General features: G+C 34.1%; 1 protein-coding gene across 4 annotated transcripts in view; it reads left to right on the top strand.

Moving 5' to 3' along the window:
* DENND1B (DENN domain containing 1B) overlaps window positions 1–27,356 on the top strand; it is a 241,859-nt gene that overhangs the window by 175,374 nt on the left and 39,129 nt on the right. For 3 of the 4 annotated variants that reach the window (XM_039252678.1, XM_039252682.1, XM_039252680.1), the window contains 2 exons: window positions 3,177–3,278; window positions 25,429–25,519. In XM_039252678.1, the coding sequence (XP_039108609.1) occupies window positions 3,177–3,278; window positions 25,429–25,519 (193 nt within the window). Of the gene's footprint in view, window positions 1–3,176; window positions 3,279–25,428; window positions 25,520–25,981; window positions 26,075–27,356 lie in introns of those variants that run through there. The other variant, XM_039252681.1, reaches the window with a different exon arrangement.

Genomic DNA, 27,356 nt, shown 5'->3' with positions numbered 1-27,356 from the left:
TTTCTGCGGCCTAGTTTCTTGCCTGATTTACATCGCACTATTAATTGGTCTGCCTATTTCCATTATTTCTTCTTGCCTATTAACTTTTCTTTTAAAACATACAATCTTTTCACTTTATTGAGTAGATATTTCTGTGAGCTTCTTGATGTCTTTAAGAAAATAACTTTAGAATATAACATAGGCCTTTTCCAATATGGCTTAATATACCTTTTATTTCTCTTTGGTACTTTCTATAATCCATATCCATTAGCCGCTGTGCCTCAGCCATCATTTATTATCTTCATCTGGTACTTTTCTAATTCATACCCATCCCAAACACACTACACACTTTTTGTCTGCCTCTCTCAAGACTATATTTTGCATCTTTGTTCCATAAAGCTTCCATTAGGTTTTTTAAACCAGCTCAGATTTCTTCTGGGAATCCACGGGAACTTCTAAATTAAATCTCTTATACTTCAGTAAACTGGGAGTTAACTGGGCATCATCAGACATATAGTTATTCTTTCTTGGAACAAGAAAGTTTTTGAAAAACCACTCAATCCTAATCCTATTCTTACTCAGATAATAAGTAAATCAGAGGATCCTAAACAGAGTTCCTTATCATGCCACCACTCAACCTGACTTGGATTTAAAAGAACTCTTACTGGGGAGTCATTTGTAATCTGTTTGATAACCTACATACTGGTATGACAATAATTGAGACTCCTGTGTATTAATATTGCAAAAATTTAGAGAATTGTTAATCAAGATTTATTTTTCTTTCTCCTAAGAGAAAAATTCTCGCATGCATCAGAGCTTTTTTTCTTTGTCGTTATCAGAGATTCTTAGTAAACAGGCTGTGTTCATCATTTGAAGGTTAAGTTCAAAGCTTTTACCATGATTGGTATTATCAAAAATGGATGGACAGCACACCTAAATTTTCTCTTTACTTTCTCTTAAAACATTGAAAGCAATTGCTAGAAGACTAATGAGGACAGAGTTCTTCCAGAATCAATCACATTGGCTAAAGACTTAATTATGCCCAACTCTCGAGAGAGCATAAGTAGACTTTGCTCACATCCATTTCCCCTTACCTTGAGATTCCCCATCCCTCTGCCCTCCACTCTTTCCAATCAAAAGAAATACTTGATTGTAACATAGGAAGTCTAAATTTTTAATTGGAGATAGAACTTTATATTTAAATTGACAAGTATTTCGATTGAAGATAGACCTTTGTATTTGAATTGAAGACTTCTGCAATGTTGATGACAACTTTCAGACACATTGTAGATACTATTAAAATACAACTCACATGTTTGGGAGAAGTCTGTCAAATAAAAACTAAAATTATCAATAGTACTGATCACTTTGTAATAATAGTGGTGTAGTTGGAATTGCCATTAAGCAATGTTTTTTTTTTTCAATTTGTATTTACTTTTGAAAAGAAAACAAGTCATATGGAACAAGGTTTAGCTCATTTGCTATTTTGTTTATTGACTTATAGAAACATTTATTTGGCTTCCAGTGTAACTAGATATGATCCTGATACCAGGGAAGCAAAAATAGACCTTTATCTTTAACAGGATGAACTGTTTGTTGCTTCCTCCCCCACCCTGCCCCATTAGATTCTAAGTTGTGAATTCTGTGATAGTGGCAAATAGAGTGATTTTTGATTATCCAAAATATTTATGTAAATTAATCCAGTAAATTAAATATATACTTTAAAATCATCCTGTAGCACTCACTTAAGACTGGCAATAATCAGTATCAAAATGCATAATGGTGGCTTTATTATGAGGTGTTATTGGCTGGTGCCTGATGGGGGATGACAACAATTAATAGGTTATTGAATTGTCTTCCCTAATAATTTGTTTGAATTTTCTCTATTTTCTTCTGTAGCAGTGCTGTTCCAGAAGGCTTTTTGTGATCAGTGTTCTATATTTGTGCTACCTAAAAGGATCCACTAAACACCTGTGACAGATGAATATTTCAGATGTGGCTAGTGTGGTTGAGGAACTGGATGTTTAGTTTTATTTAATTTTAATAATTTAAATTTAAATAGCTATGACTAATAGCTACTGTATTGGACAGTGCCGATCTATGATGTCATTAGCTTCTATCAGATAGTGGTAAGAGTTGGATTAGTGTTAGATTATTAGTTTCATTATTTTATTCATGCAGGAGCCAATTTTCAGAATTTTACCTATAATCAATGCATTGAATTGTCCTTAAAGTTAAATTATAGTTAATCTTTTTTCTAAGTTCTGTCAGAAGGTGAACAGTCTCGCATTTTTTCCTATTTACTTCAACATAGAGATTGCTACAGGATTCATTATAATGAGTGAATCATTGTATTAACATTGATAACATTGTTTTCATTTGGATCATATGATATAGTCACTTATCTTCACATGTGTTGAATGGGCAAGAAGACCATTTAGGCTACTGAGGGGAGTAGCAGGTGGTAGGGATCAGCCAGTAAGTGACAATTTTCTGAGGTCATGCATTGGAATAAATGGAATGAGTGGAATCCATATTCAGAATTTAAGTTCTTGATAATTTGGTGGAGGAGCAGCTAATGGAGCATGAGCTACCACACGACACTTATAAAGTTATGGTTACTTATAAAAATAGGATAAACTGAAGCAGATCCAAAGTGGGACTTATTCTAGAAACTCTCCAATCAGAATTGTATTTGCAATCATGAAGAGAATGTTATTGTACGACCTTTTAATTAATTTAAAAAGAAATTAATGATCAAATATAAATGGCAAAAATTATGCAGCAGTTTTTATATTAATAGTGTTTTCTAATGAGGATTAAACTGCGATTGTATACTTTTTTCAGTTATGCGTGCTATTTTTGATACTCATAATTCAATCTAATAGTATTAATCCTTTGTTTTTAAAAGATTCATTCTTACTTTGTTTGAGGAAGTGAAACTGAGCAATCTTAAGACCCCAGAGATCCTTGATTAGGAAGCTCTAGTAAAAGCTTATCAGTAGAGGAATATTTCTGTGAGTCTGAAATCCAGCTATTATGTCTAAGGGTCTGTTTGACTCCCTTTAGACTTTCAGCACCTGGAGGTTGATTCTGTGTCTTACATTTCCTCTGTGACTCTCCATGTACCTCTTTAGAGAGACTGGTTCTCTCTGACTGACTTCCTTTTAACACCCTAAAAATCTATTTCTTTGTAGGGGGAGCCCATCACTTTCTGTGAGGAGAGTTTTGTAAAGCACCGCTCAAGTCTGATGAAACAGTTCTTGGAAACTGCAGTTAACCTCCAACTTTTCAAGCAGGTAAGAGTGGACCTCTGTATTTCCTTCTGTAACAGAAGATTACAGAAATGTAACAAATGCATGGCACATTTTTATCACTTTTATCAAAAGTAAGTCAAAACTCTGAGTAATTTCGGTTCTAGAATTACAAGAAATTTTACTTTTCTTTTGTTAACTCTGCAGTTATCTATAGCATGGCACACCAGAAAATTAAGTAATAGTAACTTTGTTATTAAAAAATTTTTCAGCTAAAGTACTAATCTGATGGTCTGAGGAAGAGTATTCATTCACACAGTTATAAAACCAGCATGACTACTTTCATGTGAGCATCTAGGAGTTGTTTTGGCATGGTAGATTGATGATGGTAAACAAACTATTTTTTTTGTAGGACAGTCCTAATGTAATCCGGTTTAGGAAAATAGACTTCATAATTATATATTCAAAATTCAAGGAAAAAAGTTCATCATCGTACTATATATCCTGAATTTTGGCTCAGAAAATGTAATTGCTATTTCAAAAAGCAGTAGCTTAACATCAGAACTGAGAATGGCAAGTGTACTCGTTCTGTCATTCCTGTGTGTGATCATAGCAAGTCTCTTCATTGAGGCTCATCTCAGCTTCTGTTTACATAATTTAAGTTCTAAACATTTTTTTTCTTATCCCACATGATAATTTAAATGTAAAATTACCTGTGTGAATTCAACATTAAATGAAGACCAAAACGTGACATAAACCTCTCAGGACCAGGATATAAGCAGGAGTGAAAATTCAGTAATGCCCTTGAGAAGCTGAAAATCTTAATAGAATCCTTTGGACTGTTAGGAGAAAAGATCCCATGTAATTTGAGATAAGCTTCAGATTCAATAGGTGATTTAATTTGATGGTGACAAAACCAATACTATTATCATATTCTGAGGAAGTTTTAAAAATTAATTAGAAAGTACGTGGGTGGGGGCGGGGAGCCCTAATTGTCTTCTCATATGTGAAGGTTTATCTTAAAGAAAGTGTTACATTTATCCAAAACCTAAAACAGCTTTGATAGCTTTTAGGTTCAAAGATGTCTTACAAATTTCCAAAGATGGAATGGGTTACTTTTGGTGCTCTGTCCCTAGAGGGCTCTATTATGGATTGAATTACTTCCCAAGGTTGTAGAAGGATCAAGTGATGGTCTTTATGAATGCTGAAGTGTACAGCACAGTGCAGTCCTAAACTAGTCATCCAGTGTGTGCTTGTTGAGTTAAATAGTGGTAAGCTTTTTGTATTTTTATCTGTCAAGGAGAGATAATACTACTTCCCATTGTCAAAACTGAACTGTAAAGATCAAATAATATGGGGGTTAAGAATTGAATGGGTAGATGGAATATCTAACTTATTCCATAACCTTCGGCTATAAGACTGTAACTAAAGTCTTTTCATTAGTTATAATTCAGATATAGTAATTTTTATATACTTACAAAAGGTCATATTTTTAGGAATCAGGTAGAGTTGGGTTAAATCTTGGCTTTATCATATAATAGCTGTTTGCTCATAGGTATCTGTTTCTTTTTCTTGAAAATAGAAATACCCCCTGCCTCACAGAGTTGTGGTAAAGTTTATGTGAACCGATCCCTGTATACTCTCAACACAGTGCACAACACTTTGTGGAAGCTTACTAAATTTTAGTGTCTGCCTTATTTTAGAGACATTATATTAATAAAATAAAAGTCTTCGCAGGATGTTTTTTAAAAAAGTATAACTTGGTCAAAAAAGCTCACTGCAAAATACTAAAATGGTCAGTCAAAGTAGAGCCCATTATATAGACAACTTGGATAGTTTGACATGCACCAGTTGATCATGTTCTCAAACTTGGTATCATTTTATGACCCTTAAGAAAATGATACTAAAAGATTAGAGAGTTAAAAGATTCCTATTGACAGTTTCACAGACTTCTAAAGATGAGTAAGTTCCAGAGATTCACTGTACAACATAGAGCCTAATTCTGTTCTGTTAAAATTCTACTTCATGTTTGGGGCGCCTGGGTGGCTCAGTTGGTTAGGCATCCAACTTTAGCTCAGGTCATGATCTCACGGTTCGTGGGTTCGAGCCCCGCATCGGGCTCTGTGCTGACAGCTAGCTCAGAGCCTGGAGCCTGCTTCATATTCTGTGTCTCCCTCTCTCTCTGACCCTCCCCTGCTCATGCTGTCTCTATCTCTCTCTCAAAAATAAAGAAAATATTTAAAAAAAAAAAATTCTACCTCATGTTAGTGTTCTTAGCACAAACAAACAAACAAACAAACAGACTAACAAAAAAACCCCGAAGCAATCCAATGAAACTTCTGGAAGAGGTGGATATCTTTATTACTTTAATTGTGGTGATTGTAGCAGAAGTGTATACATATGCCCAGACTTACCACATTGTCTCCACTAGTTATGTGCAGTTTTTTTGATTACCAATTATACTTTACTAAAGCTTGGGGGAAGAGAAAATAAACAAAAATAAGAATCATCTGGTAAAAATTATCAACATAGATGAAGTCACAAAGAGACTATTGCTATTTTTGAAAGAATATACAAATATTCATTAAGTATAAATGATTACTATTCATGATTATGAATTTGTGCTCCATCATAGGTCAAGAACTCCCCAGCCTCTCTATTTAGCAATGCTTATGCATCAAAACTGAGAGAATATGGGTCCAGGAGAGTAGCATATAATTTTAAGTTAAGAATTAAAGTAATCTGCAATTTATGGTAATATGGCAGGGAAGGATTCAGAGCTAACTTATGTACTGAAACAATTTTAAATGCAATATTTAAAAAACTATTTTATGGTATGGGAACAGAAGACAAAGCCTAGTGCTTACTTCCCAAGTTGAGAAGTGTAATAGGAGACCATACTCCCACAAATCTGGGATGACTTAGTGTAAAAGTAAATAACAAATAAAATTGCTCCTTCCCTTTACTCATTTCCTGTTGATTGTGCCTCCAAAGCACTGGTACTAAGTGGAGGGGAGGAAAAAGTGCTGCTGAAAAGTAAACACACCAGCCCGTACAGGAATTTGAAGTCTGAATTAATAATTATTGATTTGGTCTGATACAACTCAAGCCAAGTTTACAGCGATCCTAAATTGTTAGCACTGTCAGACCCTAGAGCAGACACAAACATACATCTTCTCTTGAGGAATCCAGGCGTCAAAGAATTCTCCCAGGTAAAATTCTAAAGAAAAAGTTCACTGTTAGAAGTCACTAAACATGGAGGAGGGCATGTGTGAGGGATCAGCACTGGGTGTTATATGGAGACCTACTTAACAATAAATTATTTGTAAGAAAAAAAAAAGAATGTGAAAAAAACAAAACAAAAAAGCAGTCATTAAGCATACAAGGAAAAAAGTCATGGATAAGAACTAGCAGAAACAAAGGACCAAAATTGACTTACAAAGACTTTAAATATAGGAATTATCAAAAGTAGACTATAAAATAAATATGCTTTAGATGTTCAAAGGAATAGAGGCACCTGGGTGGCTCAGTCAGTTTAGCATCTGACTTTGGCTCAGGTCATGATTTCATGGTTTAGGAGTTAGAGCCCTGCTGACAGCTCAGAGCCTGGATCCTGCTTGCGATTCTCTGTCTCCCTCTCACTCTCCCCCACTCATGCTCTTTCTCTCAAAAACATAAGCAAACAAATAAACAAACACTAAAAAAGTTAAAAGGTGTTCAGAGGAATAGAAGACAAGCTTAAAAATGTTCAGTATTTAGGGGCACCTGGGTGGCTCAGTTAGTTACGTGACCGAGTATCTTGTGGTTCGTAAATTCGAGCCCCATGTCAGGCTCTGTGCTGACAGCTCACAGTATGGAGCCTACTTCAGATTCTGTGTCTCCCTCTCTCTCTGCCCGTCCCTCACTCATTCTCTTTCTCTCTCTCTCCCTCTCTCAAAAATAATTAAACACTAAAAATGTTTAGGATATAAAAATGTTAATGTGAAGCCAATTTTTAAGACTGTACCTAATAGGGTGCCTGGGTGGCTCAGTCAGTTAAGCGTCCGACTTCAGCTCAGGTCATGATCTCACGGTTCGTGAGTTTGAGCGCCACGTTGGGCTCTATGCCAACAGCTCAGAGCCTGGAGCCTATTTCGGTTCCTGTGTCTCCCTCTTTCTCTGTCCCTCCTCTGCTCATGCTCTATCTCTCAAAAATAAAATAAAAACTTTAAAAATTTTTTAAAAAAGACTGTAGCTAATAAAATTCCGGTAGGAAGTATGTAACTGAAATTGATGGAAGTTGATGGGTTGAACAGCAGATCAGATCTAACTGAAGAGAGATTTGCTAAACTGGAAGATATATCTGAAAAAGAATTTATCCAGAAGATAATGCAGAGGAATGAAGACATAGAAAATATAAGAGTTTAATAGGCATGAAGGGTAGAATGAAAATGTCTAAAATCCATTCTAAACAGTTCTAAAAAGAGAGAACAATAGATGGAGGAGAGACAGTAGTTGAAGGGACAATGCCAGTACCCATAAAATATACCATTTTATAAATTTAAGAAGTATAACATATCTATACTGAATAAATAAAAAGAAATCTACAACCGCACCATATAGTCAGCTCTAAAACGTTAAATAAAAAGGGAAATTTTAAAAAATAACAAGATGGGCAAGACAGATTACCTTCAAGGAGCAACATAGTGACAGCTGATTTCACATCAGTAATCTGGAAGATACTACCATATCTTCAGTGTGTTGAGAAAAAAATACCTAGAATCCTATCCCAACTAAAATATATCTTAATTATAAGTGATATAAAAACATTCCCCACCCCACCAGACACCCCACCCGAAAAAGAAAACCTGAGTTTGCTCCTTGTGTTGACTTTATTGATGTGACTACTTGGTTCCACTAAAATCCCCAGTTACTTAGTCAAATGCAAATGCAAATCTTGATGTTGCTGTGAAGGTATTTTTATATATATAACCAAAACTCCTTATCATTAGACTTTAAATAAGGAAGATTATCCTAGATAATCTAGGTGGGTCTATCTGAATCAACTGGAAGGTCTTAAACTCAAAACTGAGTTTTTCCTGGGAGAGAGAGAAGAAATCCTATCTGTGGATGACAGTTTTGGCCTCTACGCGTGGGTTCAGTCTACTCATGATTTTTCCTTCCTGATGCCTGTTCTGTGAATTTCAGACTTGCTTAGCCAGTCCCCGCAGTCATGTAAACCAGTTCCTGGTAATAAATCTCACATGTATATGTGTGTGTGTTTGTCTGTCTGTCTATTCTGCTTCTCTGTTTGAACCCTGGCTACTATGCCACACAGTAGAAAGAAATCCTTAAGGGAGTACTTTAAGAAAGTACTTCAGGGAGAAAGTAAGTTTCCTTAGATCCAAGATGCAAGGTCTGAGATGAAGGGAGAACAAAATAAATGGTAAATATGTGGATTAAATTTAAACAGTATTAACTGTATAACACAGGCAAGTTCTTCCACACATTTAAGAATCAAATGGTTTCAATCCAGATTCCAAATATTTCCCATTTGGATTAATGGAAAAAGAAAGATACTCTTCAATTTATTTTGTATGGCTAAGATCATCTTGATTCCAGATACTAAAACAGCATGAGAAAAGAACGTTCTAGGTGAGCCTCACTCCTGATCACAGGTGGAAAAATTTAAGCAAAATATTTGCAGCCAATTTTAGCAATGTATTAAAAAGATACTACTTTATGAGGTTACATTTATTCCAGAAATTAAATGGCCATTGCATACTATGAAATCTCTGAATGTAATTTAGTATATTAGCTGATTATTAGGAGAAAAATCATTAGATCATCTCAACAGATGCAGAAGTTCTTCATAAAATTTCTGATAAAAACTAAAAAAAAGAGACATGGTTGAAGGAATTTTCAACAAACGTCATACTTAATATTAAACACTGAAAAGTACCCTCTCAAAAGTTACCTATTACCTTTAGAATTCCTAGCATATATAATTTAGCCAAAAAAAAAAAAAAAAAAGATTTAGAAAGAAGATACAAACTGACGTTCTGTTTCTTTGAAGAGAGAAATAATTTCTTAAGACATGAAGGAATAGCTTAATAAATTTGACTTTATCAAAATTTAAAACTTTGGTTATCAAGAGACACCATATTTGTAATATATATGAGCCACCCAAGGATATAGAATCTAGAATTCAAAACAAAACAAAACAAAAAAACTCCTACAGGTCAGTAACAGACATATCCATCCCATAGAATTGTACAAAAGACTTGAGTTAGCACATGCAAATGGAGAAACTTGAATGGCTAATAAAAGTATGCAAGGTATTCAACCTCATTTGGGGTCAGAGGACATCAAATAAAAAACCACAATGAAATATCACATTATACTCACCAGATTGACTGAATTTAAAAAAACCCCAAATATCAAAATTTGGCAAAGGCAGAAAGCAATGGGCCAAGTTTTAAATGTTCATGGGAGTGTAAGTTTGCACAAATTGTTTAGCAAACACTGTGGCACTACCGTCTAAAGTTAAACACGCACATTTCTTAGAAATTTCATTCTAAGTTGTGCACCAAAATTCATTTACTGACATTGCTTGTAAAAAGCAAAATCCTGGAAATAATCTCATCAGTACTAAAATGAACAAATTGTTATATTCATACAATAAAACATTGTACAGCAGGAGAATAAGCTGCAGGAAAACTGAATATGAATGAATTAAATGAACAACAAATCCCTGAAGAATTACTATGATGAGTCCTTCTATGTAACATTTAACAGGAAGAAAAATTATGTAATATATTATTTAGGGAAACATTTAGGTGGTAAAACTATAAAGGCAGACAAGGAAGGGATAACCTGAAGTGACTGTGCTCTTTCCTGTGGAGAGAGTGGAGCACGCAAGGAAGGACCTTGTAAAGAAAGGAATGTTCTGGTAGTTTGCTTTATTATTATTTAAACTTAATTGTTTAAGGCATTATTATTTGAGTTATCTAAATAAAAACATTTACGTATATATATATTTTGTTTCTAGATCAGCTTGTATTAGGCTGTTTTCATTGACAGTTGACTTCTTAACCTTTTGAGGCCTCAGTTTCTGCATCTGTAATATGAGTTAGAATGAAAGGTCACTAACTTTGAGATACCTTTCGGCTCTAACATTCCTTGATATTATGAAATAAACATAGCTTAGACGGATGATAGTAGGTTCCATTTGGATAAATTCCTCTTTAGATAATGGATTTGGAAGGAATCCCAGAAACAACTTCTTAAATCCACCACTCTGGCATCACCATGTTTCTGTAGCTAACAGCTTTACAGAGATTTAAGCCATTTTTTAAGGACTCTTCCCTTTATCTCATATTACACTAACACAATAAAGGAAATTATTTTCTTATGTATATTGTTTGTTTTTAAGACCCCTGGAACTAAATTTTTTCCTGCTCATTTTATTATACACTTTTCCATGACTGAATTTGGTGTTTTGACCTGAGAGCCTAGGGTACAGCTACAGACTTAGGGGACCTCTGTGCTCTAGGCCTTTTTTTAGATGGCCCCCTAGATTTCAGTTAAGAAATGTATATAAGTAAGGAGCTCAGGTATAGATACATTTTTTCCACAGAATAATACTGCTTGCTTATATTCTACCATTATCAGAGAGGAAAGTGATAGGAAAGATTCAAATTGGAAAAGGCTCTTTTGGTACCTTGGTTTTGGTACCAAAACCCTTCGTATCTTTCGTAAAACAATACAAATGTGTCTTTTTAAAACATTTCCATCCAACAAAGTGTCTCTTGTGGTAGAAGAGAACGTACGTTTTTGAAAAGAATAGGAATATCGGAGCCCATTGAAAGAGCACATTTAATAAAGCCGTTTGTATTTCTCAGAGACATTTATATAACGTTGTGCATTCTATACCACAATATAGCTGTGTTTATTTTAAAGTGAAAATATTTTAAATAAATTACTGGTTAAATTACCCTTCTCCTCCCTTCATCTGCAAGTAAACAAGTTTTCAGTTAAATACATTGTATTCGTCCTTTGGCTCAGAGTTCCTGGTCTTACCACCATGTGACCCTAATGGCATGCCCATCCCATTGTTAATAGCATTGGCTCTGGAATGCTCTGGAATCCAATAGACCTGGGTTTGTACCCTGCTATGCCACTTTCTCAGAGTATCACACATTGTAAGATGCTTGATCTCTCTCTCGGCTTTAAAGCCTTGCCCAGTTTCTTATACTAATGGACTCTCCAAATACGTTGAATATCCCTTCAAAGACGCCTTTCACGAAGTAAGAAAGTACCATGTAGCTAGTATTAACCCATTGTCATTCTTCCATAGTTTTCTCAAACATCAAACCTCATCTGAATCAACATTTACCCTTATATCCTTTCTGTTCCCTTAGAGCTTTTGTTCGTACCTGAGTTATAGCATTTAGTCTATGTTACTGTAATTTCCCTCATACTGTGTTTTCCTTCACCTCTCTAAAGCTTTCCCTGATTTTTCTCCAGCTCACTAGGTCTGCACTCCTTTCTCTGTCCTGTATTACTCTGAAAACATTTTGTTTGTTGATTCACTTCAGCAGTTAAGTACTGAGCATCTGTTTTTTTGTCGGGTGCTGCTCCTGCAAGCACTTGTGATTCAGAGCTGTGTAACCCTCCCTCATGGAGTTGTGATTCCTAGTGAAGGGAATAGGTTAACATACAGCACGTAAGTAAGAAAAATATCAGCAAGTGTTAAGTTCAGAGGGTATGAGATATTAATTGGATGCCTAATTTTAGACCAGAGGTTCAGAAAAAGGTGATACTTAAGATAAATCTAAAGAAGGGAATTCGTTTTGAGACTATCAAAAGAGAAACATCATTTCAGGTAGAGGAAATTGCTATTGCAAAGACCTCAAGGAGGGAAAGAACTTGGTATTTCCTAGGATCAGAATTAAATCAACTGTGGGCAGGAAAGAAAGTTGTATTAGATTAGGTTAGGAGAGAAGAAAGGGGATACAGATCTTTGAAGGCATGAGTTACATTATATTCTAAAGCTATGATCTACATAATATTCTAAAGCTATGGAAAGCTTTAGCTGGGGTGTCACTGGATCTCATTTGTGTTTTATAAAGGTTGCCCAGAATATGCTGTAATGGATTAGAGGAGAGAGAGATGGGTCTCTATGTGGGTCTATTGCAGTTGTTCAGGAGAGGGGTGATGGTGGATTGGATGAGGAAGATAGTAGAAAAGATGAATCAAAACAGAGCAGGGTTTGGTTATGTTTGGAGGGTTTGGGTTTGGAGGTAGAATTGCCAGTTCTTGCTGATGGGATAGAAAGAGTAGAGGGAAATGAAAAATCAAAGATAATACCTGTCTGTATATTTTTATACTGGTACTTCTAATAATTCTCCTTTTAGTTTATATATCCTTTTAGTTTATATATCAATTTTCTGTATAGATTACAAGCTACTCCACTACTAGGACCATATGTGACTTAATTCTGTATGTGTTGTTTCCAGCATAGGATCTTGTTAATGTTTGTGCTACATAAATGTTAGTAAAATTTCCCTGTATAGTGTTTCATAATCACTACTTATAAAAAGTGATTTTGAAGACTAAGATATTTACATACTACAGTGACTAATAGCCATAAGTTATATGTAAGGACTCTAAGATTAGGGAAATGGATTTCTGTTTCATGAAAGTAAACTTTCCATTATGACCAAAAAATACAGTAACAAGAGTATATTTAATATATAAATAATAACATTAGGGTAAAAATCCTCCAGATCAATCCACTTCTAATGAAACCACTATTTCATTTTGTAAACATGTCACTAATTCCATCAAATTTTCCTTATATAAGGAACATAATTTTGTGCATATAAAGTAGAAAATTCTGATTCCATTTCATTAAGAGGATACTTACCAGAAAATTAAATTAAAATTCATTTAAAAAGTTTTTGATGGACCTTAGATAACTGTTGGGTCCAACACTTCTGTTGTTGTGAGGAAATACCTGAAAATTTATGATTTAATAAAATATACCCTTTGCACTGGGACAGGGGCGGGGGTTCATGCTCAACTAATCTTGAGAAGTACTGTGAAGATGTACTTTTGTGATATATAAGGAAAATTCAGTGGCTATGATATAGCTTGATATTTATTTTTCTAAAAGCATTTGACAAAGTGCTATATCAAAGATTATATGTAGACCACAGTCTTGGAATATGAGGCAAAATAAGATGAGATTTAAAGAGCTGATTTAGGCCCATAAATTATAACTTTTTTATGTACTTTGTATTTGATTTCAGATCCTAATTTATAACACATATTTCAGAATTCATTGTGTGAGAATTCTAAAAATTTAAATTAGAAATTTATCATGTAATAGCAAAACACTAGATGGTAATGTAGTTATTTATTTATTTAACAGACATTTATTTGGCAAGTACTGTTTGAAAGTCCACTTGCCATGTGATGGTTAGTTTTTTCATATTATAGATTTTAAAACAATTGACACATTTCCCTAAGGTATTATTGTACACAGAAAATTGTAACTTTATGATAGAGAAACCCAGCAGACCTCACCTTAAACAGATCATCAAGGTTAACATCACCAGCAGTAGTAACATAAATTGACGTTATCAACTTCCTGATGAGATTCACTGAGGATACAATGACCCCTATGGTATTCTTGCCAAATTACATAACCTCCATCTAATGTTAAGAGTACACCAGACAAGCCCACATTGAGGGGCATTCTACAATATGATTGGGCAGTAGTCTCCAAAAGTGTCTAGATCACGAAAGGCGAAGAAAGACTGATTAACTACAAATGGAAAAGACTGGATTAGATCCTGGAATAAAAACAAGACATGAGTAGAAAAAACAGTGTAACCTGAAAAGTCTGTAGAGTATTTAGTAGTATTGTAACTACTGTAACTATTTTAATTTCTTGCTTTTGATAAATGTAACATAGTTATATAAGATGTTATCATTAAGGGAAGTTGGATGAAGTTTATGTGGGAACTCTCCATTCTGTTTTTGCATTCCTGTAAATCTAAAATTATTTCAAAATCAAAAGTTTAAACAGATTCTTTTAAAAAATACCAAGAGGACACTCACAGGAAGATATATTAATGTCTTCTTAACAGAATCTCCTTCATGCCACTATTATTATCCCTTGTGTATGGTTTTTCCTGAAAAAAATAGCTTTTGCTACAGGTATAATGAAAAGAATCCTTGCTCTATTCCTCTTTAGTGTACCTTTCTTGTATACTTATTTCTGTATTTGTGATATACTTTTTATTTTTCCCCTCCTTTTTCTCTAGGCTATTTCTTCAGTGTCCTTTAGAGTCACAGTTTTCTTCTACCTATCCCCTAAATGTTATAGTCCCCTCTCTATCCTTAGACCCCTCAGATATCTCACTGGGGGTTCTTATGTAAGACCACAAGTGCATTAATTACCTATATGTGATAAGTCCTCAGTACATCTTCATCATAGACCCATATAAATGTAAATGCATGTATGTATTTGCATACTACATATCTTCATGTGTATGTGTATATACGTATGCATACATCCATACATACATATTTATCACCCATATATGTATATGCATCTGTACATGTACACACATACTGGACCCCTCCTGCACGAGTTTTGAGAACTCGTGGTATCCTGTTGCCCAAACCAGAAGGTGAGGAGTTTTCTTATCCCATGTGTTCACTGCTGACCTTTCTTGCATCCAGTTTCCAGTTGTTTACTATGTTCCATTGATTCGTCTTTCTAAATATTACTTAGATTATCTATTTTATTCTCTCTAATTTCAGTGTCAATAACTTATGTTGGATAATTGGTTTTAGCCCCTTGTAAGCTATCCTCCATTCCATATTAATAGTGTTCTTTCTGAAAAGCAAATCTTGTATTTTTCCTATTATTTTTAGGATGAAGTTCAAACCCCTAGCCTGGTACACAAAATCCTTCATGTTATGGCTTCTAACTCTTTTTTCTGGAATACTTCTCCAGATGCCTTTGCTACAGCCATTCTGAATGATTTACTATTAGGTCTCTGAAAACAGCTTCATGTCTTCATGAACAGCCCACATTGAGGGGCATTCTACAGTATGATTGAGCAATACTCTCTAAAAGTGTCTAGATCACCAGAGGCAAGGAAACACTGATGAGTTACAAGTGGAAAAGACTGGATTGGGGCCTGGGATAAAACAAGACATAAGTAGAAAAACCATTGTAACCTGAATACAGTCTATAGATTATTTAACAGTATATTAATATCTATGTTAATTTCTTACTTTTGATGGATGTGCCAAAAAGTAACTTGGATTGTAATAGATGCTTAACAAATAGTGAGAGAGTGAAGGACAGTAATTATGAAGAAATAAAAATAACATTTGTTGAATTGATTTATGAAGTTGGATTGTAATCTAGGTTATTTTGCTTGGCTCTTTCTTGAGTTGTAAGCTCTGTAAAGACAAGGATCATTTTTCAAGTGTTTTCTATTCTAATATTTAATACATGATAGATATTTAATATTGTCAAATAAGTAAATAAAAACTGTTGAGTGACTCCTTGTTATAAGGAATAGGTATCAAAATGTCAGTTTTGATGGAAGATCTTATAAAATTGATTATAATGCAGCTAATTTAGGGATAATACCAAAGTTATAGAAGTCAAGTGTTACTGAGTGGTGTCTGTAATTTAAATGCAGATTCACAAAGTGGTGTAGGGTGTAGAAGTGAAAAATCAGTGACATCCAGTGTACTCTACATATTTTGTGTTATGGTCCACTTTCTGTGGCTTATAAGGTATTGAATAAAAGGAGTGAGTCAAGGGGCACCTTGGTGGCTCAGCCAGTTAACCGTCTGACTTTGGCTCAGGTCATGATCTCACGGTCCATGAGTTAGAGCCCTGCGTCTGGCTCTGCGCTGACAGCTCAGAGCCTGGAGCCTGCTTCAGATTCTGTATCTTCCTCTCTCTCTGCCTCTCCCCCACTCGCACTCGGTCTCTCTCTCAAAAATAACTAAACATTAAAAAACTTTTAAGAGAGGAGTGAGTCAAAAGCCATATGTCTTCCTTTTATGTTAGCTAGAGATTTTAGAAAGCTTTTAACATAAGAGAATCCATTGAATTTCTACATTTTCCTATTAATCTTTTCTTAAAGAAGCATGAAAGGTACTTATGTATGGTCTGCAATCTATAACTAAGATCGACACATGCATTACTACATTAAAGATTCAATAGGTTTTGGAATATTTGGAAACAATTGATATGTGAATTGTTGGGAGATGGTAATTGTATGATGTACGTATTTCATAACATGAAAAAATAACAAAACAATGTGGCCTAGGAAAGATATGGACACTTATTGGCAGGAGGAAGGAATGCACAAGAGGAGATAGCTTATCAGGACAAGGTATATACATATCTGTGTGTGTGTGTATATATATATATATATATATATATATATATATATTAACATCCTTTGCGAACTTATTTCAGTTAGTATTTTAAACAGCGTTTCTCTAAGTGGGGTTTCAAGTGATCAACATCAGATTTACCATTAAAAATGGATATGCGTGAGTCTCCCCTTCAAAATTTCTGATTCAAGATGCCTGGATTACAACCCGGGAATTTACATTATTAATGAAATGCCATAACAACATACACACTAAAGGTTTGGAAACATTCATCTAAATATTCTTTATTCTCTCAAGTCAGCAGTATAATTTGAGTGTCTACTGTATTTGAGGTAGTGTTCTGGGTGCTGAGATAAATCAGAGAACAAAGAAAAATAGAATATCTGACTTTGTGTATCTTTTATTTTTAGTAGGAAGGGGATAGACAGATAAATTATGTAGAATGTTCTAAGATGATTAAGTACTATGGAAAAGTAAATAGAACAGGAAGTGGGACACTATTAGGGATGAGGATGGAATTTAAAATAGTGCAGTCAGTGTAGACTTTCATGGAATATATGGCATATGAGCAACTGCCTGTAAGGTGCTCAAAGATAGAAGCAGAGAGGAAGGTTTGAAAGGCTGTTGCTGTAATCTTGGTGAAAAGTGATGGCATTTAGGAACTGGCTTGTGAAAGATAGGATAACAGCTGAAGTCAGATTATGGATCCATTTTGAAGATAAAGTCAGTGGATATTCTGAAAGATTTAATATGAAATGTGAGAAAGAAGAGTGACAGATATTTCCATGATTTCTTTTCTAAGAAACTGGTAGGATACAGCTGTCATTCTACTGAAATGGGGAAGATCATGGGCAGGGAAGATTTTGGTGAGAAGAATGAGTTCAGTTTTGGCCATGTTAAGCTTGAGATGTCTGTTAGACATGCAACGAGGATATTAGTTAGCAAATGGATAAATGAGGCAGAGGAGAAAATTAGACTGGAGATAGAAATTTGGGAGTCATCAGATGGAGAGAATTTAAAGTCATGAGACTGGAGACCAAGTGAAATTATCAAAGGAGTGGCTGTAAAGAGAAATGGGAAGAGACCCATGGACTGGAAAATAGCAGAAGGCAGTGTTGAAGGAGGCCAAGAAAGGGTGAGTGTCCAGTGAGGTAGGAGAGAATTCAGAATAGTAGGGTATCTTCGCGGCCAAGTAGAGAAAGAATACCAAAGAATAAGAGATCAGCACTGTCAAAGTCTTGTGACAAGTTAGTTAAAATAAGGACCTGGAATTGACTGGTGAATTTAATAATGCGGAGATCTGATGACCTCAGCAAGAGCAAGTTTGCTGAAGTGGTGAGGCAGAAATTGTGGTTTGAAGCGTGGGAGAAAAAGAAGTGAAGATAAAAATACTGTCTGCTCTTTTGAGTTTTACTGTAAAGAGCAGTGCAGAAATGGGCATAGCTAGAGAGGTCAGTGGGGTCAGGAGGAGAAATAACACATGTGTGGAGCCTGGTGGGATGATCAGGTAGAGAAAGAAAGTTATATTCAGGAAAAAGGAAAAATTGTTAGCGGAGTTGGCCTTTGTGAGGAGCACAGTTATTTCATGCACAGGAGAGAAGGCAGAGGCAGGGGAAGAGCTTGAGGGGAAGGGGCAGATGTGCTGCTTGGAGCTTGCAGAATCTCTCTTTTAATGGCTTCTGTTTTGTTTTTTGTTTTTTGTTTGTTTTCCTTAAGTGTAACTGGGAAGCAAGTTCCTCAGCTGAGAGGGAATGGAAGAAGTGGTTTGATATTTAAGGAGGGAGAAAATACAAAATAGGAGAGTGAATGGACCAGAGAAAAAATAGAATTGTTTGGCATCATTCAGACCACACTGGAATGGCAGATTATGACTTTAAAGTGAGAGTGGTCATCAGGGTTATCTGGATTTTCTCTCAACACGCAGAGCTTCCTACAGGCCTGCTGATTACATGCATGCTCCTGGCCCAGGATGTTATTTATGCAGGTGGCTCCCTTTTCCTGGGATCTTCTCCCATAAACTAGGTGGCCTGTTTCTCACCACTTTCAAGTCTTGCTTCAGATGTCATCTTTATCATGATATCTGCCCTGACCACGGTGTTTAAAAATTGGAAGTTCCTTGCCCCAAACTCCCCAGCCTTCCTTATGCAATTCTCTCTCATTGTCCAACACTCATCACCTTCTAACACATTTCATAAATTATTACATTTTTTATTTCATGCTTTCACTCCCTTTCTCCCTCACTACATATTTAAGCATCACAAAGGCTTCTTCTGTTATTGAATTATAATTGACATACAATATTATATTAGTTTCAGGTATACAAGATAGAGATTCGATATTTTTGTACATTATGAAATGATCACAATAGGTCTAGTCCCAATCTGTCCCATACAGAGCTATTACAGTATTATTGGCTATATTCTCCATGCTGTACTTTACATCCTTGTGACTTATTTATTTGATAACTGGAAGTTTGTACTTAATACCTGTACCAATTTCACCCATGCTCCCACTGCCTTTTCCTCTGGCAGCAACCAGTTCATTCTCTGTATCTGTGAGTCTGTTTCTGTTTTGTTTTGTTTTATTCGTTTTGCTTTTTTTGATTCTGTATATAAGTGAAATCATACAGCGCTCATCTTTCTCTAACTTTAATTTCACTTAGCACAGTACCCTCTAGGTCTATCCACATTGTGACAAATAGTCAGATTTCATATATTTTTATGCCTGAGTAGTATTCCATGGTATATATACACACCATATCTTTATCCATTCATCTATCAGTGGACACTTACGTCACTTTCATATCTTGGCAATTGTAAGTAATGCTGGAATGAAAATAGGAGTTCATATATCTTTTGTAATTAATGTTTTCATAGTATTTGAATAAATACCCAAAAATATTTCTTTACATAAATTTCCAGTATTGCTAGATGGTGTGGTTGTCCTGCTGTTAATTATTTTGAGGAACCTACTGTTAGTGGCTGCGCCAATTTATATTCCCACCAACAGACCATGAGGGGTTCCTTTTATCCACATCCTCAACAACACTTCTTATTTCTTTTTTTTTTTCATAATAGCCATCTTGACAGTTTTGAAATGGTATCTCATTGTTTCTTTGATTTGCATTTCCCTGATGATTCATAACGAGCGTCTTTTCATATGCCTATTGTCCATCTGTATGTCTTCTTTGGGAAAATGTCTATTCAGGTCCTTTGCCTATTTTTAAAAATTTTGGTTGTTTGTCTTGCTGTTGTTGTTGTTGTTGTTGAGTTGTATGAGATCTTTACATTTGTTGTATGTCTTCTTTGGGAAAATGTCTATTCAGGTCCTTTGCCTATTTTTAAAAATTTTGGTTGTTTGTTTTGCTGCTGTTGTTGTTGTTGTTGAGTTGTATGAGATAATTTGGGTGTCAATCTTTTATCTGTTAATATCATTTGCTAATATCTTCTTCCATTTCATAGATTGTATTTTCATTTTGTTGATGGTTTCTTTCACGGTGCAAAAGCTTCTTGGTCTGACATAGTCCCATTTGTTATTTGTGCTTTTTTTGCCCTTGACTGAAGAGACATACAGGTCTATCTCAAGAAACCAGAAAAGTTTCAAATTAAACAATCTAAGTTGAAAGGAACTAGAAAAAGAACAAAGCCCAAATTTAGTAGAAGAAAGGAAATTATTAATAAAGATCAGAGAGGAAATAAATGAAAATAAAGACTTAAAAAAAAAACAATAGAAAAGATCAATCAAACTAAGATCTGGTTCTTTGAAAAGATAAATGAAAATACAAACCTTTTAGTAGGCTCATCCAGAAAAAAAGAGAACTCATGAGGGCTTGAATTTTTGTCTGTTTTTTCATTTCTGTATTTCAGGCACCTAGAAAATTACCTGGCCCATATAATTCAATAAATATAATAGAATGATGGAATTAATTAATTCTTTGATCTGGTGGTCATGAAGTTTAACAGACTTAATTTCATGGCATATGATTTAATGGCTATCTGTTGATATATCCTGGAGGATACCGTTGTTCCATTAATGTTGTTTAAAATTATCAGTTCTAATAATAAATTGCACTGAATGGGCTTTTTATACTCTTCAAAGTGTTTTTCTGTTCATTATACCATGGTAGTGTAATTTAGTATTTTTACAATTTTATTTACCTAATATTTGAAATGGAATAAAAATAACAGTTTATTTCTGTTCCTTCATGTACTTAATTCTCTTGGTTTAGCTCTAAACTGACCTACCTTATTCCCATTTGTTGTGCAGTTTGTATTTATATATAGCTACCAACTGAATGCCTTACATCTAGCAAGTCTATAAATATCTGTTGACTTAATTTAATGTAACACTTTAGTGTAGTTTTCACTAACCTGTCAATGTTTACTGAGCATTTATAAGAAGAAATATTTAAATTAGACTACTTATTCTTTTTTAGCCCAAAGCATTATACAGAAAAGAGATCTTAAAGATCTGCTAGAAATTAATATATTTGAAGCATATTTTTTTACTGTATATAAATGTTTTCTTGAAATTGCTAAAGATTTCTGACTCATTAAAAATGTATTTTTCTCTAGCTCTCAATCCTTTATTATACTGGTTATCTTATATTTGTGCCCAAGAAGAGTTTCTAAGATGAGATAAATTTTGAAATATGGTAATTTTTCCTCCACTCTGAGAAAGGAATTGGGGAGTATAGATGTGTTTACTGGGCGGCTCCAGCATCTCCACTGCTTTGCTTCAGTAACAAGACTGTCATGTTAGCACAAAAAACAGCACCCCATTCCCACTTCCACAGCTTGGTAAAGAATTGCACCACTGACCCTCTCTCCCCGGAACAATGTTTTTGATGAGCTCTTTTAAAAAGTCAAAATCTTTAAAAGTCATATAGGAATCTTAAATTTAATTATTGTCATCCTCAGAGGGTTGATGGATTGATTGCAATTAAATATTTATATAACATATGTCTAGACCGCTAAAGGCATTGAGAACACTGACCAATTAATTGCATAACTTGTTTTGGATTTTTAGATTAAATGCCAGAAATACAGTGACTGGTGAAGACTTAAAGACCTGTGAAAAGCATACAATTTGCCTCATAGAGGAAAGATACATTCTTTACTGGCCATATATTTCATTTTAGTCTGTGAATCTGATCAGAACATATTCTTTATACATATATATTTTTTTCTTTTTTCAAAAGAAGCTTACCACTAAATCTACTCTTTCTATTTTGTTGCATTTTTTTTGTGTGTGTGAGGTTTCTTAAAAGTTTTTTAATGTTTATTTTTTAGAGGGCGGGGGCAGGGAGGGAGGGAGACACAGAATCTGAAGCAGGGTCCAGGCTCTGAGCTGTCAGCACAGAGCCTGAGGTGGGGCTCGAACTCACAAACCATGAGATCATGACTTGAGCTGAAGTCAAATGCTCAAATGACTAACCCACGCAGGTGCCCCTATTTTTTTTGCATTTTTAAAACATTTATTTTGTATTGAATTGTATTTTAAAAATCGGTGTGGTCAATGTCCATTTTCATTTAACAATATTATTCACTGAAGTCCATTTAAAACAATAGATAATTTCTTTAAATGGACTTGATTTCATATTAAGATGATTATTTGAAGGTCAAAGCACTTTGAAAAACCTTAGCAACTACAGTATCAAAAAGAGTAGCAGAAAGTAGTTTTGCTGCTTAAAATATTTATCTTATAACCTGTCATGCTACTTTAAGATTGTGTCATGAGGCGGCAGCTGGGTGATTCAGTCGGTTAAGGGTCAGACTCTTGATTTAGGCTCAGGTCATGATCTGAGTTTGAGCCCCACATGGGGCTCTCTGCTGTCAGCATGGAGTCTGCTTTGGATCCTCTCTCTCTCTCTCTCTCTCTCTCTTTCTCTCTCTCAAAAAAATAAACATTAAAAAAAGATTGTGTCGTAAGGATTAATAAAATTATTGAAATTATTGATTTTGAGGGAATAGTATTACTGATCTTGATAATTATATATATTCTTATTTTAATACATTTTACCTATTTATAATTATTAATAAAATTGTGGAATCCATGCTATGGAATTGTCTCTGATTTTTTTGAGATTTCCAATTATGTTATTTATGATTTGGTGTGATTATTTAGCATGTTTAGTTCCAGGTTTTAATTTTCACTTTTGGAATGAAAAGCAAAATATTAAGATTTATGTAAAAAGCATCATCTTAATGCAAACTCTTAAAATCCTTTAAAAATCTACTTGCAACCTAATGTTATGTTTTATCTGTAGCACTTTGTTATTAACAGCGTTACTTGTCATTACTTGCAATTTCAAACCAATTCTTCCAAAACTAACAATTACAAAAGTATGTGGGGTTTACTAAATTATGTGGTAACTATGTACCAAGCAGGTCTACAGCACATTATAAAGTCATAGCTTTTCCAGTCTATAATAATTTTTGGTTCATAATTATTTCTCTGCAAAAGTAGCTAAAAATGTTATCTTTTTTAATTATGTGAAATCCTCCAAAGTTACTAGAATGGAGTGACCATGAACCAACTCCACCTGGGAAAAAAAGAAAAAAGGTGTCATTGGTTATTGAATCAAAAATAATGAAAAGAATTTAGAGAACTGTTGCCTTCAGCATTTTTCTCCATATTAATACCACTTCTCAGCTTATTCTTTGGTGTCTATATTTGTGTGTACATATATAGAATGTGTGTGTGTGCACAAAATCTGTCTTTTATTCTAAAAACAAACATTTTCATGAAGTATCTGTGTAGATAAGTGTCTGATTGTCATTGACAGGATTGTTTGCAAAGTGCGTGATAACACGTGGCATTTTACCAAGTGATTAATTTTTATTGGCTCGATTCACTAGCTCAGTAACACAAAGTAGTTACTCATGCTCAAAAACGCATAATCAGTAAATAGTTTGGGGATTTATCTCTTTTCAGACGTTGAACTGTTCCACTCAAACTAAAACGGATGGATTATTTCTAGTAAACATAAAAATGAAAACCTTTTAAAAAGTCTTGTAGTCTTAATCTATTAAAGCAAACTAAGTCCTTTAAAAGGATGTCTTACTTTGTGTCATTCATCAGTAAGGTATTACTTTAAATTTATCATTCTGCTTCACCTTATTTTTTTCACAATGATACTTGGTCCATCAAATTAGATTACTGTAGTTTGATTTATAATGCTATGTTGAAAATCTGTGAAAGTCACATTTTGCAAGCATTTTAAACCACTTTATTTTCAAATTAACCATTTATTATATGTAGCAAAGATGCATAGATTGTTACCATCTTTTATCTCAAGATAGAATGGAATGCATAATTCTATGTTTTTTAATTAGTTAACTTTAAAATCATGTAAAGTATAGGACCTTTCGCATTGTTTCAGTATACTTCAGTCTTTCAGCAGACATTCATTTCAAACTATACGTTAAACATTTTGCCAGATATTAAAGATATACACATGAGAAAGACAGTGATCTTGTACTCAGGAAACTTAGAAATTGATAGTGATTAAAAGGTGGTTGTGGTAGGAAAAGTGGATTTTAATATTTAACATTTATTCTGTGACTGCAATCTGGGTACTTCACATTGTTTCATTTAACTCTCACAAAAAACCATAAGATATATATTATTATTCCCATTTTATAGAAGGGAAACAGGGACTCAAAGATAGTAGGTTTCCCAAGTCATAAAGCCATAAGTGTCAGAGATGTGATATAAGCCTTTCATTCTCTAAACTCCATGTTTATATTTATGAATAATACTGGAAACTTTTTGAATGCCAAACGTAATGAGGATAAAAATGGGTAATCTGTGGTACCTAGCCCTCAAAAATTTCTAATTTTTATGAAAGCAATTTATACTCTAAAAGAAAAAAAGCTATAACAATATATCCTTTTAGGCTATTCTATTTTAGACCTCTCTTACCACCTTTTGGGTCAAAATTATTCTGTAATAATATAAAAGTAGTTAAACCACATTTTGAAGTGGATTCTGTTGATTCATTTGTGTCTTAATTTTAGTCTGTAAGAGATTTCTGTCCCAAAGTCTTATAACTGGTGTGGCTTACTGCTATTAAATAGTTAAACCATTAAATGTTAAAATGCTGCCTGAGGAAAACTATATTGCCCTATAGAACTCAATTAGTTTTGTTCATTTAAATAGAAAACTATGTTTTTAAATTAGAATAGAAGGTGAGAATTTTTTAAAAGTCAAGATACTTTATTTTAAACTGACTAAATTTAAAATTTCCAGGATAAAAAAAAATTATAGCCAGGATTAAGTCCAGCATGAAAATGAACATTTTGTATTAGTCTCCAAATTTTCAAGTCTACCCTTCAGACATCAGTTAAATCTTTCTTACATTACCCTTTGTCTCTTATGCAAGGGAGCCTTACAGATACTTTACCTTCATTATGAATGGAGAAACCTTAAAACATTTGTAATATTTATTTATAATCCAAAAAAGACAAATTTCAGATGCTATAGATCAACAAAATAGAAAATAACCAAATGCTAATAAATAGTACATTGTTTTCCTTGTTAATGAAGTTAGAGTCTGTGCTGTACATTTCTTATTTAACTAATTAGCTGTTATTTATTGAGCACCTGCTATTTCAACTATTTGAGAGTTTGCTTGTCATGTATATGTGTGTATACATGTACAGAAATGTGTGTAGTTTATATTTATGACTGATATGAGTATTTTGATAAAAGTAAAATTTAATCCTATGAACAAAATGAAAATTAATGTTTTGACACTTTTTAATTTCAGTTTATTGATGGTCGACTGGCAAAATTAAATGCAGGAAGGGGTTTCTCTGATGTATTTGAAGAGGAAATCACTTCAGGTGGCTTTTGTGGAGGTAAAGACTAGTTCCAATATGATTATCCATTTTCTGAGTTGCAATTGCCTTGATTTTTGAACTTATACCTAATATAACCCACTTCATAAACAACTGTTTTCTCTTAAATGTATACTGTCATAGATGCATTTTTTCGTCCTATAAGAGCTGTGGTATTAACTTATTTTATTATTCAAGGTGTTAAGATGGTCTCATGAATTGGTAGTTGTTTGCTTGAATAGTCTTAATAGTAGTGGAAATAAATGTCACAGAAATGCAGTTAGCTTATATCTTCCTTTAGTATTCTCTGCTAAAAATCCCACAGTGATGGCTACTACTAAATAATAATTAAAGAACTGAGATTATAGTTGAAATATTCGATTGTAATATAATCTAAAACAAAAGATTTTAATACCGCAGCTGCTTTTACATTTTAAGTAAGTGTGTTGTTATAGAAGCCTTTACCTTTTTTTTGCTTTGCAGAACACTGCAGCATGAGGAAAAGACTTTTCAGTTTACCATCCCATGTGCTTACACTTGTCACTGTAAAAAGTGCTCACTAACAAATGGAAGGCATCGTATTATTTTGTATGTGTGAAACATAAGTTAGGTGATATCTCATTTTTATTTAATATAATGAACCTTAATATAATTAAACAGTTACATTGTTTGATTTGTAAGTATTCAAACAACGTTGTAATTATCTCGGCAGTTAATGACTTACGAACTGGTACTTTGTACATGACTGCTCCAGTATATAGTCCGGACTCTGGCAGAGAATTTTGCTGGAGTCCTTGAAATGTCATATTCATTCTTTCGGCCAGTATTTGTGCTAAGTGTTTAGTACATGCTAGGCACTGGTCTAGATACAGGGTGAGCCAAACAAACAAAACTCTTTAGTGTATTCATTTTCAGCTGGTATTATAGTGACTTTTTTCTACTTATCTGGAGGTTTCATTTGGGGAAAAGATGTCTTTAGTGTATGTGTGCTGTTAAGAGCTGCTAGAATTGAGAAATGAAACATGAAAAGGCATAGTAATAAGTACTCATCTACAATTTTTCCAAAATGTAATTTTATTCCTAAGTAAGATTTATTTTTTGCTCCATAAAAATACACAAAGCATTGAGATAACTTGTTCGTTAAGAGAGGTCCGGATGAACTGAGCATATGCATGATGATCTCGTATAAGTATAGCATCTCATTGAAAGCATTCAGCTTTGTGAAAAATTTAGTTTACTTGACTCAGCAAGTATGCCAAGTGTGGAATCATTCAGCTCCTTGCTTTCCTCAGCTCATGAGTAAAAATTTAGCTTCAATGGAACTTTTGTGTTAAAATAAGGCTTTTTTACTTTTCAACTCAGACAAGCAAAATATTGTCAGCTCATGGACAAATTGCTTGAGGCATTTATTCAGTATTTATATAACTGCTGTCTCATTATTTTTATGACCCATGGGGCTAGTATCTTCTATGGAATTGAAGATGACATCTTGTGACAGTAATGGGGTAGAACTATGATCGTTTTATATAGTTAAATTCTGTAGTCTTAACCAGTGGTCCAGATACCTCTGTAATAGAATAGAACAGAATAGAGGGTAGGTGGCTTTTCTGATGGGAAAAGGGTTACTAACATTGTTCGTTAAAGGTCTTATGATTTAAAAAGAATGGAATATTGATCACCAGCTGGCATCTGACTTAGAGACTGCTACGTTTTCTGTACAACTTCATGCCAACCACTTTGTTGTCCTTTCTTAAAATGAAAAAGGTTTTGAACACTTACTTTAATTTGATAGGGGAGGGCAGTATTGATTCAAAAGGAAAGTGTAGTTCAACAGATATTAATTTCAGTGTGTATAGCA

Source organism: Hyaena hyaena, unplaced genomic scaffold (assembly GCF_003009895.1).
Source record: "Hyaena hyaena isolate Hyena2069 unplaced genomic scaffold, ASM300989v1 scaffold_429, whole genome shotgun sequence".
NCBI lineage: Eukaryota > Metazoa > Chordata > Mammalia > Carnivora > Hyaenidae > Hyaena > Hyaena hyaena.
Note: the sequence above shows the minus strand (reverse complement) of the source record. Positions and strands in the feature narration are given on the sequence as shown.